Genomic DNA, 17635 nt, shown 5'->3' with positions numbered 1-17635 from the left:
AGAAAGATTCAAAACTATTTCTGTTATCAAAAGCAAACATTATTAGAGAAATACTTGTACTGTATATTCAAAACCAATAACAATACATAGATTTTATAAGTAAACCCAATTATCCATCTATCTTATTTTTAAAACAAAAGTTTTCTGAGATTTTTTTTATGCAGCATCTCTCACCGAAATGAACTGAAGTTAAGCTAACTTCAGTAAGCAAGATCTTTTTTTTTAATTTGTACAAATACTCATTTATTTTCAAATCAAAATCTGTTACATCTGTGAATAGAAACATCAATTTAACCATTCAATGGAGACTTTCACAGAATGATGTTTAAATTATAAGGCTGAATTATTGAGTTCAAAAATTCATCAATGATACTTTGAGAAATGATAAAAAAACCATTAAATATCACACTGTTCCTGGGTCAAATGTATTCTTGATTCTTTTTCAACAGGAAATAATTCTGCTGATGATCAATTATATGTCTTGATATAATTCATGAAACTCTTTGACGAGAACTTTTTCTACCTACATAAAATCCATTCAGAACAGTCTGAATTCTAAGTGAAGTTAAAAAATAAGAAATTTCTTACTTGAATCTTTAACATTAGATAAATATTTTCATGAACAAGGATAATACATTTCCTTAGATTTTTTTAAATTTATTAATTTTCTAGTACTTCCCAAATTACAATTTTTAAAATTCAAGTAAAATTATTCCTCAATTGTTTTATTGTGAAAAAATCTCCCTACATTTTAGACAAAAGTTACATGCGAGATCACAAGTAAGATCAAATATAAAAACTTATTCACAATATCTCTGCACCTATCATTCCCTGAACAATTTATGTTAACTCTCTCCCTTGTAACTTCACAGCATATTTCAGTAATGTAATTTTGTTATTTATAAAATTATTTTTAAAGAATAAAAAGACAAACAGTTAATTTAATATAAAATCAGCCTAAGGAAATTCAAACATACTACTAGCTGGCTTCACAGACAATCAAAATAACTAGCTGTACACAAAACTTAAACCGTTCATATAAAATTACAAATTAATAGATTTAATTCCTAGATAAGTAATAAACAGTGCATGAGTGCATATCAGTAACCATTATTAATTATAACAAAAACCAATATTAATAAATAACTATAACAATTAGTAACAAATAAAACATATAAACAAGTTCAAAATAGATATTTAACATATAATAATTATGTTACACTAACTGTATTACACAACATCTAAAGAATAAGAAAATTAAAATATATAGCATGATGGAAATTGTTAAAGATGTAAGAAAGAAAATAGACAATTATTTTCTGTATTAGGCGGTAAACGTAATGATGAACAATATGGAGAAAGTAAATAGAACTATAAATCCTTCAAGTTTAATTCATGCCCCAATGGTAATTATTTTATAAAATAATAAAACATAGTTTTATTTTTTTGAGACCACATATAATTTTATTTCAAAAATCATTCTATTCCATCAAGACCCTAACACTACATATTCCAGGTCTGTGTCAAAATATTAACAAACATGACTCCACAATTAAGCATATTGGCAGTGGGAAAATCTAGCAAATTTTCCTATTATTTTCAGAATGCAGTTTGTGAACATCACAGGCGTTTTTTCACCATTTCCACAATGTAGCTTTTTCTTTATACTTTTTTGCTGGGCAAAAAACACTCAAGCATTATCATTGCCCGAACACAAAATATAAAAACAAAAATAAAAATATTAAAAATAAAGAAAAAATAATGTAGTCTAGTTTTTGGACGAAAAATATTTTCATGTTACCATTGCCCAAAAGAAAAAAATTATGGAATATTAAAATAAAATAAAGAATCCAATAAGATAACAACGAAATTAAAAGAAAATAAAAACAAAGAAATCTAAAAACTAAAATTAAAACTAACTAAAATACTAAAAACAAAGACAAAATAAAAAACTTACAATAAAATGTTAAAACACAAAACCATAAAACGTACAAAACAATTTAAGAACACTATTAAAAGATGCACAGAATACTAACAGCTCAAAGAATAAAAATACCCGATCCAAAAAAACTTCTTTATTATTGCCCAGAATTTGATAAAAACAACAGGGCAATTTAAATTTACAACGCAAGGCTGCATAACATATGCAATCCACAAGGATGTGGCGCACAGTCAAGCAGCACTTGCACTGTATGCATTTCGATGCATTTTATGCTGACGTCAGGTAACTGTGAGTAGCTCTCATATGTCCAATTCGCAGTCAGTAGAGGACCACTTCTTCCTCTCAGCGACATTTCCTGTGGGAGGAATCCCATGGAAACACAGTATCTTTGACATGTCGAAGTTTGTTATCTACCGTAGCAATCATCTTGCCATCTCATATGAAGTGCAAGTTTGACATGGTTAATAAAGTCGGATGTAGTAACACAGGATGGCTGACTACATGCGTCTTTTGCAGCAGAATCTACACGTTCATTACCCAGAATCCCTATATGTGGCTAGGAATCCAGCAGAAACTCACTTTGTGTTGCGATGGTTCAGCTCGGCAATAGCATTATAAATTTCAGTGACGATAGGATGCCTGGAATAAAAATTTTCTAAGGCTTGGAGAGCACTACACAAGTCACAACAAATAAGGATATGACGATACTTTTTTTATTCTGATACATAATTACATTTTTACCAGCCACATACTCATCCTTGAGAAGCTTATTTAATGCAATTGACATGCAATTAAATGATTTAATTCAAACTATTTTTCCGACTATGAATGAAACAATTTTGAATTCAAGCTATCAGAGTGCTTCATATTGATCATAAGTCTTAAGTATTCATAATACAAGGGAGATTTAATAATTAAAGAGACAAATTGATATAGAAAAAACTATGCATTTTTAGAAAATGAGACTTACTTCTTATCAACATAATCCCCAACGATGAACTAGTTTTTTTATACCCGATGCCTGTGGAGGTAAAAGATCCAAGACTCCCGGGTCACTAAAATAAGGGACCCTGTGGTCCCTTATTTTCATCTTGGAAGTCATAAGTGAGCAGCAGGCGAAGCAGCTGCTGGAGGCCAACATTCTGACAAGGAACAAACTGAAGGCCCAGTTGCTGGCTGAGCGGAGGCAGCAGATATTGGTATACGATATGCCATGGGTGACAAGGGTAGAGGAGCCCGAAATCCTCCGGGCTGTACACAGGTAAAATCCTACTTTGGATATGTTCGTCAAGATTTCCTTCGGGAAACCAAGGTGGTCAGGCATCTGGGGAGGAAGGAAGCCCCGAGAGTCACCCAGTGACTCTGGGTGTTGGAGACCTCGCCAAAGATCCGGCAGGTCTTGGTGGCCGGTGGACGTTTGTTTTTCAGGTAGACCTCATGTAAGGTCGTCGACCATATAGAGGTCGCCCAGTGTTACAAGTGTCAGGGCTTTGGTCACACCTCTCTCCACTGCAGGGCGCAGTCGGAGATGTGTGGTCACTGTGCTCTTCCAGGGCGCAGGCAGCCAATTGCCCCGTCAAGTCTGCATCTGCCAAGTGTGCCGCCTGTACCTTGGTGAAGGCAGCGATGCTGGAAACCAGGTCGGGGGTAGGCAGTGCAGGGCGTATGATATTGCACAGGTGAGAGCTGTAAAAAAACACAGCTTTTGGCGACGCCTGAATTGTGGGAAGCCTTTGAGGGCAGACTCCAACATGCTGAACGCTTGCGCCTGGAGCAGTTGAATCTGCATCATGCCCGGGCGGCCATCAGTGAAGCCATGAGGCTCCTTGAGGAGTACAATCTCGAGGTTGTAACTTTTTTCCATGTAATGCCTCCTTGAGTAAACCAAACAAACGAAACAAAAGGGAGACAAATCTGGACTGTACGGAGGATGTGATAGTTATCTCCCAACCAATTTTTCTAATGGTTTCTTTTGTCAGCTGAGCAGTTTGAGGGCGAGCATTGTCGTGTAGCAATATTACACCTTCTTTGAGATAGGCAACGTTTTTCTCTCACTGCTGGCTTTACTTTTTTCATCAGCATGTCTGAGTAGTAGACACAGTTTATTGTACGCTAATGTTCCAAATCAACAAAAGATGACATCCTTGGGCATCCCAAAAGATAGTCAACATGACTTTTCTAACCGATGCTTGCGTTCTAATTTCTTTCAGACGGGTAAGCTTGTGTGCTTCCATTCCATATTTTGTCTATTGGACTCTGGTTCAAAATAGTAACCCCAAGTTTCATCGCATGTTAAAATCTTGTTTAGAAAAGGGTAACCTTCCCTTTCATAGCATTCTTTCACGTCTGTACACACTTTGAGTCTTATTTCCTTGTGTTGTTGCGTTAACTCTTTCGGGAACCACCTAGAACTTATTTTGCTGTACTTGAGCTTGTTACTGAAAGTTATGAACTGCGACAACACTTACTGCAATGGTTTTTGCTATATATTCAACTGTGTCAGTCTTCACGAATAATGTCGTCCATGCGGGTTTTAAGCAAAGGAGTTGAGACTTCGACTGGCCGGCCAGGACGATGTTGCTCATCAGTCACAGATTTTGACAGTTTTTGAACTTTTCTACCCACTTATATAAATTTCCACGGTTCATACAACTTTCACCTTATTGTAAAATCATTCAAGAAAAGATTTTAGCCGGCTTTTTAACTTCAGAAAGCAAAAAAATGGATCGCTGAACGTTGTGTTCAACTAATGTGGAAACTTCAAGTGAACACACCATCGTTAAATGCAACATTGAGGTTATAAACAAAATAATTTTTATCCATCAGCTTTTCTCAACTCATCCCAATGACGCCAACCTAAAGTCATGAAAGTAAAAAAATCTCCTATAAACTGTTTCATTTCTACATCGATTTGTCTCTTTAATTAGATGTCTTTTACTGCATCAGTAGCAGGCACCCAAACAGCAGAAATCAGTGAATATTAAAATCGGTTAATATAATCAATAGGATCTATTCAGTTATGAATGAATCGCACATGTGTTAATGAGAGAAAAACAATGATTCCTTATAACTCACGGGTTGGATAGAAGGTGTGAAATAGATGCAATAGAAGTAAAAACATAACATACCATCATAATCTACAATCATTCTCTCTCTGAATCAGAATACGGCTTTTGGGCAAGTAGAATGGATTTATTTATACGGTTATGCGAAAGCCAGAAAACATATTAATAATATATCTTTTATATAAAATATTCACGTTATTATAACTGCACAGATATACATTTTGTATTATTTATTTTTCACTATATAATATAAAATCACTATAATGTAAAAAATATAAAAGGAAAAAATAAATTTAAATCAGTACACAAAGAAAAGGAGATTCGATGGCTATTATATTGCAATTATCTTGTATTTATAACACTGAATATCTGGCAGCCACAAGTTTTCCTTACAGTTTTAACAGGAATCACCATCATTAACAGATACTATGACAAATCTTCACACATCTAAAAATAGCATAAAATTTTCTCTTATAATTCTTACCTCTTTCTCTTTCCCAATTTGATTGGAGGTGAAGGTGATCTTTTTCTCTTCTGTTTCTTTTTAGATCTATCTGGATCAGATTGACTCATAAGGTCTTCAACAGTTAACCTCAACTAAAACAATATATCATATTTGTATACAATAAACCTCCTCCCCCTCTTCTTTCATAAGAGTAATAATCTGTACATGTGTTCATTTCATTTTTTTAATCATTTCATAAATTTCCTATTGCCGTACTCTTACAATTTAATTCCAGTTTCAGTAATTATTTATTTGAAAAATTTAAGTATATAAAACAAATCGCTGAAAATTAAAAACTATTTTTATATTTACTGTATTTACTAATAATAAAAATTAAAATAAACACATGTGCACTTGTCAGCGTGCAATGAAAAAAAAAAATGATTACAAACCTTACAATGGATTTTTTTGACACCTTTTTTCAGGGTGATAGGAAGAGATTCATTCTCTTAATCCAGAATGGTAGCTTTCAACTTAGCCTAGTTTCTGAGTAAATGATATTTAAAGATTTTCCAGTGATTCAAGTAGCTAATTTGAATACCAGCAGTCACAGTACCCAAGCGGTAAGCGTTCCAGTCTCATAATAAAGAGATCTCAAGTTCGAGTCTCAATCAAGTTTTTTCTAATGTTTACTTTTTTCTTACATATAGACTACATGAAAACTTGCATAATAATATAAAGTGTATGTAAAGAGTCCCGTGAATTTAGTTACGATCGGGTTATTCTGATGAACAAAGAGATGGCTGGCAAAGAGCATCAGCAGTTGATGCAATTTGTTTTAAAATGTATGTTCTATTCTTTTAAGATTTCTGACATTAGTATATACTTCTTGGTAATTCAAGTAACAATAATTTGTGAGATAATTAACTGTATTATTTTCAGCGTTTTAACTACTATTTTCTTACATGCCGTAAATTTTAACTGTACTATAATTTCCACTGTACCACATTATCCACAAGATTCAACAGGATCCAAGCTTCACATGTTAATCTACTTAGAAAAAGTGAATTAAATATCACGCTTCAGGTTTTTAAGCTTTTGCAAGTTACAACAAAACCATATTTTGCATTAATCCAAAGAACTGAATTTTTTCACTTTCTCATGTCACTTTCTATATAAAACTGAGTGGTCCTACAAAAAGATAAATTTTCATACAGACTCCTACAGCAAACATCATTTAAGATTTGTAGTAAAAAAAATGTAAAATGTTGACTTTTTTCTTCCTGGACAAGTGCAAGGAAGAGGATAACACTAAATTAAAAACAGCATAAGAATGTATATTTTTTAAACACATTTTGAATAAAATGTAATAATATATTTGAAACATATTTCAACAAAAATAAATAATTTTAAAGTACAAGGGACGGCAGAAATATAATGCACACTGGAATGCAACAGAACAAAATATCATACAGAGCGACAGGTACTGTAATCTTGTAGTTTCATTTCCTAAATACTAACATTCTAAAACTCACTGACCCATGCGATCGCATTTTCTGTCGCTCACCATTGTTAGCAGTCTAGTATACCTACTAAATGTCAACACATCTAAAACAATGTACAGCAATTGAATTTTTAATAGCAGAAAAAGAGAACGCTAGTGACATTCATGGTTCCCTAAAAGCCATTTAGAGTGATAAAACTGTTGATCAAATTACTAACTGCATGTAGGAGGTGAAATAAAAAAGGTTTTGGGCATTGGAAGCCGGTAAAGCAAATATTGCAGATGAACAAACCAAATCAAGTAGTCGTCAAACTTCTGTGATTGATAAGCATCAAAAGGAGGTGATGAACTGGTAAAGTGATCATTGCATCACCTAACAGCAGATCGCCTTTGCGCACAACAATGCACGACTCCTTTTCAATAACGACAGGAGACTACGATTATGACCCAAAAGCAAAATGGCAGAGCATGAAATACCAACACTATTTGCCACAATCAAAAAATCAAACGCTCATTAAAAAAAAATATTCTCTCGAGCATTCTGGGATTCCAAACACTTGCATGTGACTGACTACCTGAAATTTAGGTTAACATAAATTCAGTGTGAAACAAAGACAATAAACCTCCTTAGGATTTCTATGTATTCAACAATCCATGGAGTTGATAATTCTGTAACACAATAATTCTCAACCCCTTTTTTCATTCAGTTGCCAAGGCTCTTGCTAAGTTGAAATTTGAATTTATTCCTCACTCTCTACTCTCCAGATTTGGCACCATGCGATTTTCCTCTCTTTTCACAATTAAAGAGGGATATTAAAAGTTATTTACTTTAACATGAATGATGAACTGGAGGACACAGAAATCATGTGGGTAAGGAAAGACCCCCAGCATTCTTAATTGATGAAGTGAGAAAACTGGTTCACTGTTGACAGAATTACCACTGCATGGAAAAATAGATTAGTTTTTGGAGCAAATAAAATTACTTATGTTTCATTCGACTGTCTCTTTTCATCTGTGAATTATAAGCGACTGTGCATTATTTTTCGACTACCCTTCGTATACAAATTAGAAACCTTATTTTTTGAAATTCCATGATATAAATAAATAATAGAATTCTTATTCAGAGTAAGCTACAATTTTAAAGAAGTATATGACAAAAAGAGTACCAAACATACCTTGTAAAAGGAAAACTTTATTTTGACAGAATTCAATATGGCCGTAGATGAGACTGTAATGATGAGCATCTAATGGTAAGATATAATGGTGGTCGGTCATAATGGAAGTGCTGGTAAGTGATGTAGTATTCGGCAACAGTCGCTCCCAAACACAGCCCAGCCATATCTAAGTTAAGTATCATTTACTAGGAAAAACTAAAAGCAAATAGTATTTTCTTTTTTTTATAGCCATAGTATGCTAAATTCAATAAATTACAGGTAATTATTAGCTGAAGCGAGATGTTTACTCTCTTCACCGCAGGAACAAGTCCATTTAATGGAAAAATTACTTTAAGAAAAAGCAACTCTTATTCATTCAGGATGCCCTTATAACCATAAGAAAGAAAAAATAAAAGTGTACACAGACAATCTTAAAATGTCTACAAGTACATCAGTAAATACGGTTAATAACTATTTACAACTACTGATCTAAATGCTAATGCAGTGAAAGCATGAGCTACTTAAATATATTCAAGCACTCATTTTAAAATTCAAATTTAGATATACAATGACTGAATAAAAGAACAATTTATTACCCTATGAACTTTCTTTTTTCCATTTTCATCAACCTCATAGTCTTCTTCATTCATCCACTCATTATACTGGTCTGACTCCAATACCCATGATGCACTCACCTGTTAAAATTTTTTTTTAAATATATAATAATTACAATTTATTCAAATATTATTCTTTTTAAAAACTTATATTGTAATTGTAAATGTAAATTAATTTTAAAATTAAAATAAAATTATAATTAAAATGTATTAACCATAAATAATGTAATAATTCACAATACATTATAATTGCATTGTAGTAGATTTAAGCAGCAACTGAAAATTCTATTATACATTCACTTGACATCACATAAATAATTGTTTCATAATCAGCTGATAAAATTTTAAAACAAGATGAATAAACTTAATTCTAATCATATTCTTCTTTTCAGGTGTTTTTATAAATATTTAAAAATTAACACAGAATTTACATACATTAGATACATTTTTTCCTTTTATGACAAACTAATCTACAAAACCATAATTAATTAAATAATTTTTATTACAGGTATTTTTTTTTAAATTGGTTGAATTTATAAATAAATTCTTGTTTTGTCTATTACTACATCTGTAAATGTTTTTAAACCCAATCTTTTAAGGAAAAGATTGAAATTTTATAAATAAATTTATTTTTTATATAACAAAACGAATAAAATATTTATATACGCTAACAATAAAAGTTTTAAATACAAAGAAATACGTATTCATATTTTAAAGATTTTTTTTTTTATTTTCATTTTATTTATTTTTTTTATGCAAATATCAAACTATTGGAAAAATTTAACTAGTTTTCAATGCAACCAGTAGAACAAGGTAGTTGTTCAAGAACAAATAAGACTTGTAGCCTATAAAAAGTATATAATTTTTTTGCCAGTGTAAAAGAAAATTATATATATATATATATATATATATATATATTATACACTTGTGAGAAAACTGAATGGATGATATTAGGTAGGGATAAAGATTTATTAAATGATTTACTAACTTAAGAGGGTACAGTTTAAAAATTTCAATTCACAAATTTATTTACCTTTGTGCAGAAACTGTAAGAGATGAAAGAATGAATGTGTCATAAAATCACTAGTAATTGGAGAAAGGAATCAGATTTCTGAAGAATAGATATACTCCACAAAAAAACACTAATATTAACAACATGATATGCATTTACTATTACTTATGTGAAAGAGATACAGAAAATGTTTAAAGGTGATATAATATGATGAAGTTTTGAGATAAGTAGAGAGATTCTAAAGCAGAACTGGGTACATATTTGTTATTAATACAATTGTCCTCTTATTAAATTTCAATTCAATCATTTAATTCTATCTTGCCCAGTAAAATAAGGAGAATTTTTTTTTAACTAATTCTTATGCCTAATTTTTTTTTTTTGTCTTCAGTCATTTGACTGGTTTGATGCAGCTCTCTGAGATTCCCTATCTAGTGCTAGTCGTTTCATTTCAGTATACCCTCTACATCCTACATCCCTAACAATTTCTTTTCTTATGCCTAAAGAAAACTAATTTTCAAAAATGCCACAATATTCAATTTATTTGTTAAATTGCAGCATATTTTAAAAAAATATATAAGGGTCAAATATTTATAAAGATCACAATCTACCGCATAATTGGATTATATTTAACAGTGTGTCAAAATAATGAAATTTCAACATAATGTTTAGGATCAGACTTTGTAACTTTTCTACAAAATAACTTTAACAAAAGTCAGATTGAGCCCCACAAGGTGCGCCAGGAAATATCCAGAAAAAGTAGGAGAAATTTGTCCAATGAACTGAATCTAAACAAAAATTAAGCATATTATACCATGCTTAAAACTGCTAGATGAATTTGTAAATGCTAAATGCCAGCTCTTGACGCAGTTCTTGGTAATATTTATTTTCAAAGATATTAGGACCATCTATGTTGTTCTATACCTGTAGGTGTTCATACCTGACATTTACTACACCTTATGAATGTTGAAGCACCTTCCAGTTTTCTATTTATCCGTGTTCATATCCCTCATGGACAATCAACCTTATAAATTTTATGTTTGACCTAATGAAATACAATAAAGAATCAACACCACCTGTTTTCTTTCAGCAAATGTTTCACCATATTCTCTCCAAGGCAAACCCGGATGCAGTGATATACACATATGGACTGAAACAGAGCGATAGCATTGGCTGCGCATTTGTTGTTAATGGCTGAACCTACGTGTTTGGTCGACCCGGTCTTTCGAGTGTGTTTACTGCTGAACTATATGTTATATATAAGGCTTTGAATATCATATATCATTAAGTATCATCATATCCTTATTTGTAGCGACTAGTGTAATGCTTTCCAAGCCTTAGAAAAATTTTATTCCACGTATCCTACCATCACCAAAATTTACCATTCAATCGCCAAGTTGAACCGTCGCAACACACAAGTGAGTTTCTGCTAAATACCAAGCCACGCAGGGATTCCAGGTAATGAACGTGCAGATTCCACTGCAAAAGACGCATGTAGTCAATCATCCTTCACTACCCGTATTGTATTATTAAATCCGACTTTATTAACTATGTCAAACATGCACTTCATGCGAGGTGGCAAGATGACTAGATTGCCATGGTAGATAACAAACTTTGACATACCAAAGATACCGTGTTGCCATGGGATTCCTTCCACAGTAAATTTCACAGAGAGGAAGTGGTCCACTGCCAACTGTGAATAGGACATACTAGAGCTGCTCACAGGTACCTGATGTCAGCAGAAAATGCTCCGACATGCGTACGATGTAAGTGCCGCTTGACTGTGCATCACATCCTTGTGGATTGCATACATTATGCGACCTTGCATCATAAATTTAAATTGCCCAGGAATTTTCATCAAATGGGTATGTTTATTTCTTCAAGCTATTAGTATTTGCACACCTTTAAACAGTGTTCTTAAATTTTTTTGTTCGTAAGTTTTATGTTTTTGTATTTAACATTTTAGTTTGTTTTTTATTTTGTCTTTGTTTTTAACATTTTAGTTTGAGCTTTTAATTTTTTTTTATTTCTGTTTTACATTTTTGTTTACTTTTTATTTCGTTGTTGTCTTATTAGATTTTATATTTTATTTTAATATTTCTTTTTTTTTCTGGGCAATGGTAACACAAAAATATTTTTTACCTAAAAAAATTAACATTTAGACTACGTTTTTTTCTTTCTTTTTAATATTTTTGTTTGTTTTGATTTTGTTTTTATATTTCGTGTTCAGGTGATGATAACACCAAAGTGTTTATCCCCCAGCAAAATTTCAAAAAAAAAAAATGAATATAAATAAACTTCACAGCTTCATTTATCATCAAATTACACCTCAATATCATCTAACTAGATCACAACTAAAGTTGTAACTCAGGACCTAGTCCCATCACAGGTGAATGACTAGATCACATCTAAAGTTGTAACTCAGGACTTAGTCCCACCACAGGTGACTGCTTGTCAGTCAACCATGAAAGGTATTTTAAGAAATACTCCACTGACTGAACCAAGCAACACCAGAGTTCAGGAAGGCAGCATTTGGATATGGTGGGCTGCCAGTTAGAAGATAACATGTGATCAGAAGCATTTTTTTTTTTTTTTTTTTCAGTGAGTTGGAGTAACCCCATTTACAGGCAAAGTGTCGTACTCGCTATCAGGCTCCGCAAGATGTTACTAAGAGTGCGTATGTGTGCCTGCGCCCTACCAACCTCCTCTCTCAACAATCCTCCCCTCAACAATTAAGCATTACACAGCCCCAAGAGGTGCCTTCAAACTCAAGGGATCCAGAGTCTCCATGCTTCATCACAGTCGTCCATCCACACATGGGCAGATGAACAACGGCTCCACAGGAAGCTGTCCTTCACCCCTTCACTCTCTGATCCTTTTCTTCACCTTCTCCAGGACTTTTTCAGGTATTCTGGGGTTTGCATACCCCAGCTGGTATGTTAACCCAGGAGTAATCCAGAAAAAGGACCAGGAGACGAGAAGACAGGAAGAACGGAATACCTGAAAAAGTCATAGACAAGGTGAAGAAAAGGACCGGAGAGTGAAGAGGTGAAGGACAGCCCCCTGTGGAGATTTAGTTCATCTGCCCATGTGTGGATGGGTGACTGTGATGAAGCATGGAGACTGTGGATCCTTTAAGCTCTTGGGGCTGTGTAATGCTTAACTGCAGATCCGGTCTTGGAAGGGGAGGATTGTTGAGAGAGGAGGTCGGTAGGGCGCAGGCACACATACGCACTCTTAGTAACATCTTGCGGAGTCTGATGGCAAGTACAAAACTTTGCCTGTAAATGGGGTTCCATCTCATTGGGAAAAAAAACTCTCTGGATAACTCCTGCAATGTATCTTGATATGGTGTCAACTGATGTTCGTTCTCCAGCATTTTAGTGATGATATTTTCCACATTCAGCTGACCCATTAGCCTTTCACACTCTTGCCACTTACTGCCCCATATTGAACACTCAAAAATTACATGATCCGGGATGTCCACCTCTCCACAGTATGGACACCCCTCATCTTCAGCCCATCTCCTCTTATAAAAATATGCTCAAAATGCCCCGTGACTGGTCAGAAACTGGAAAAGCCAATAACTCAACTCACCAAATCTCCTCCCGTACCAAAATGCAACACTCGGGAAGAGCCAGTGGGTCCAACTGCCTTTGCAGGAAGCATCCCAGCAGAACTGCCACACCTCTATCAACACCTCACACAAGCTGTGCTGATCCACACCCTGTACAACCCACCTTCCATGATCTGCCAATTACTTCAGCGGTACTAGCCCAGCCACAACCACCACCACTTCCATCAACACCAAACTATACGCAGCAGCCACACACAAAGCTATGAGGCACTACACACCCTCCAGTAAGCAGCAATTCCATCCTATCTGCAATGGCCTGTGCCATGCCAGTATTCCATACAACAGAACTGATTCCAACACATGAACATACAGTCTATGCTTAGAAGTTTTCGGCCCTGTCACACTCTCCATTAACATACTTAGGGCCTAAACTGTTTTTTCTGCTCACAAATACATCTCTCTAGTGTTAACTCGTAAATGATCACCGGATGTCCATCCATACTCCTAAGTATTTAATAGCCCCCTGGATTTCCACTTGATGTTCTCCCAACTGAAGATCAGTCGAGGAGAGTCTCCTCCTCCCACCGCCCCTGTCTTTTCTGGGCACAGACTAAGCCTCTTCTCCATCATCCATTCTTGCACCTTCCCAATGGCAATTCTCTCTATCTCAGTCACTTCATCCTCTGACCTTGTCACAACCAACATCGCGAGGTCATCCGCAAAAGCAGCCATAGTGACCCCCGCAGGAAGATCCGCACCCCATTGTATATGAAGTTCCACACTATAGCACCCAGCACAGACCCCTACACAACACCACACATCACCTCAAAAGGCATTCTTCTATCTCCGATAGTATAGGTCAAGGACCTACTCCAAATAGCTCATGATAAGCTTCCTCAACGACCTTCGAATCCCCCGATATCTAACTGCTCGGAAAATCGCCTCCCATCGAAGGGAAATGAATGCGTTCTTAACATCGAGCATGACCAGCACTGGTCCTTCTGATCCTCCAGGTGCCAGCCGCTGCCTGCTCAATTATCATACCCACTCATCCACAGTTGACCTTTTCTCTCTAAAGCCGAATTGGTGTTTATGAAAACTGCCTGTACATCCTCCAGGATGCGACCCGCCAACATTATCTCCAGTAGCTTACACAAATTGTTCAATAAGCATACCAGTCTATAACAATCTGGTGTATCTGGAGTATTCGGTTTCTGTAGCAAAAACAACCTCTCTCCTTCCAGGAGGGAGAGACGTGATTCCCTATTAAGATAGCATTCATGATATTTAGTACTTTAACCAGGAGTTTCCCAACATTATCTTTACTACTTCTACCAGTACCTCATCTGGTCTGGGACCCTGGCATAGTCTCATTTTATGACCAGCTGCCATCAGTTCTTCCATCTTGAAGATTTCTATCTCCTCCACCTCTACCTCCTCCCATACCAGAGTCGGTGAGACTGGGAATAATGCTAATAAGGGAGAACCAGTAGCCTGCAGCCAAAATGCTCTGTTGTTCCCTTAAGGGTCTCTATTGACTGCTGCCACAAGTTCCTTCCATACTCTTCTTTTATTTTTGCCTGTTATCTATTTCTGACCTCTACGAATTCCCTTCAGACCTCAATCCTGTCATCAACTCTTCTTACATCTGATCTCTCGCCTGCAAGCCACCCAGGCATGTCACCGGAGGATCGCCAGGACAGCTGACTACCAGTAACTATGTTTCTTCTAAGGACGAGAAACCACCACCCCAGATCTGTCGCACTCATCTCTAACCATCCCTAATAAACTCCTCTGATGTAACCCCATCCAGAGGTAGCTACAAGATTGTCCCTGTAAATCTTACGCAACCAACCACCGACATCACCACCAGCGTCTTCATTTCATTACTCTTCTGACTAACTGTAGTTTGCCTTTCTTCCAGAAGAAAGTCAAAATTAAAATTAAATTTACTTCCCAAAGAAGGCAACAAAATCAAATCCCTAACATTAAAAGAAAAATGGACCCTCCCCAACTACTGAAGAATGAAAATTACCAAAAAGCAACTGAAAAAATATCAAGCATGAGCAAACTCAAAGATCTAGTCAACAACCTTAAACAAATCGCAGAAGATTAGCCCTCAATAAAATCCCATAAAAACATCAATGCTGGAACAGCAAATGCGATGAAACAGTGGAAAAAAGACATCTAGCATAGCTATTTCACCAATCCCAAAATTCAGAAACATCCTTCCAAAATCTAGTAAAACAAAGAAGAGAAACCATTCGAATCCTAAGAAGAATAAAAAGACATTATAAAAACAAACTGAATTCGATAGAAGAATTCACTACAACATAGTCGAGAGACTATTACAAAACCTTAAAAAATTAGCTCCAAAAATATGAACCCCAACCCTACTAATAAAGAATGAAAATGGTAAACTAGCCCATAATAAAAAACACAATGCAGAAATCCTAGTTTATTACTTCAACAAACTACTAAATTACAAAGAATTAACAGATTCCTAAACTTCAACACCAACACCCCCAATAACAACACCACCAGAAAACATCAACACTCCCACAATAAAAGAAGTCTACCAAGCACTAGATTAGATGAGGAATTACAAAGCAGCACGAGAAGATCAGACTTTTGTAGATCTGAAAACATGCAGAAAGTTCAGCAAAAACTGCCCTTCATCAACAGCTTGTTAACAACTGGATCAAAGAAGAATTACCAGAACACTGGATGACAGCCCTCATCCATCTGCTACACAAAAAACGAGACAAAATAGACCCTAACAATTACAGGGGAATCTCACTCTTAGACAAAGTATATAAAATTCTTTCAAGAAATATCCTCAACAGGATTGGCCTACAATTTGAGAAAGAACTAAGAGAATGAACCAGGGAGGTTTCAGGCCCTGGAAGTGCTGTCCAGATCAGATCATGAGTATCAAGCTAATAATGGATTACAAAAGGAAAAGAAACAGAGACATGGTGATAACATTCGTAGATTTCAAGAAAGCTTACAGAGAATCCCTACTAAAAATTCTAAGACACCTTGAACTATATACCAAATTAATAAACATGATAAAACTGACCCTCAAAACACAAATCAAAGGTAAAATTTAAAGGCAAGCTCTCACAACATTTTGAGATCAAAACAGGGCTGTGCCAAGGCTCTCACCGCTATTATTCAACTGCATTCTAAAAATGGTAATGAGGGAATGGCTCAAAAAATGCTAACCAAACGTAAAAAATAGGCTGAAAAATCAAAACAAACTATCTTCACTGACAAGACACTGCGAGCAAACGACATCGATGAAGCTAAATCACAGATATTAGAACTTCAAAACGTTGCAAATAAAATTGGTATCAAAATCTCATTTGAAAAGACAGAAATTATGACCCAAAAACCATTAAAAGAAGTATACATAAACAGTAATAAAATCAAAATAGTAACCCAATTTAAATACCTCGGAGAAACAGTAACGAACAACCTAAATGAAAAACCTTGATCCAAATAAGAAGCTAAAGCTAGAAAATACTAGCTAAAGCTTAAAAATTAATGCGGTACACTTACAATAAAAAATCCCTACGAATAAACACAAAAATAAGACACGACACAGTTATAAAACCAGAAGCCACTTATGCAGCAGAAACATTCTTCCACCTGAACAAACAATTAAAGATGGACAGATTCCAAAAAATCGAAAGAACCTGCATCAATAAAAAGTACCAGAAAGACAGGTAGTGGTGGATTATACCCAACAAAGTTATGTACAAAGAGTTAGAACTCATCACTGACACCTTGCATAAGAGGAGACTAGGATTCTTTAGACATACCATGAGGATGCAAGTTTCAAGACTATAGAAACAGTACAATCTCAACTCAAAAAACACCTAGACAGGAACAGATGAATCAGAGTAACAAGAGAGAATCTGAAAGAAATTGGCCTTATATCAGTAAACACCACAGTAAGATAAAATTAAGCAAGAAAATCATGAACAAAAACACTAGTGGCACACTAACAAGAAAAAACTCAAACACAAACATTTTCAACAGTAGAAAGGTCACAAAGATCAAAACATGTGAAAAAGTACTGGGAGGATCACAAGGCCCAAACAGTCCCATCGAAGAGACTTAGATAACAAACTGACTAAAGTGACCCTATACAGTCATAAAAGATAATAATAATAATAATGAAATTTCTTACCCAATCACTGTATATAAAAACAATATTATCTAGTCAGCCAGTGAATTAATTAGCTTTTGTATTTTTTAAATATATATTTTTTTTAACTGCTCAATTTCAGTATAAAAGTATGATTATTTACTTCTAA

The 17635-nt window shown here is 34.7% G+C and overlaps 1 protein-coding gene across 4 annotated transcripts in view; it reads right to left on the bottom strand.

Annotated features, from left to right (window-relative positions):
• The window catches only part of mor (SWI/SNF- related protein mor), a 104121-nt gene that overhangs the window by 43497 nt on the left and 42989 nt on the right, over positions 1 to 17635 (bottom strand). For all 4 annotated transcript variants that reach the window (XM_075367688.1, XM_075367690.1, XM_075367691.1 and 1 more), the window contains exons 6-7: positions 8707 to 8805; positions 5492 to 5604 (exon numbers count right to left, since the gene is read on the bottom strand). In XM_075367688.1, the coding sequence (XP_075223803.1) occupies positions 5492 to 5604; positions 8707 to 8805 (212 nt within the window). The remainder of the gene's footprint in view (positions 1 to 5491; positions 5605 to 8706; positions 8806 to 17635) is intronic.

The sequence above is a fragment of the Lycorma delicatula genome, chromosome 5 (assembly GCF_047948215.1).
Source record: "Lycorma delicatula isolate Av1 chromosome 5, ASM4794821v1, whole genome shotgun sequence".
Classification (NCBI taxonomy): Eukaryota; Metazoa; Arthropoda; class Insecta; order Hemiptera; family Fulgoridae; genus Lycorma; species Lycorma delicatula.
The sequence above is the reverse complement of the archived record's forward strand: the minus strand, read 5'-3'. Positions and strand labels throughout refer to the sequence as shown.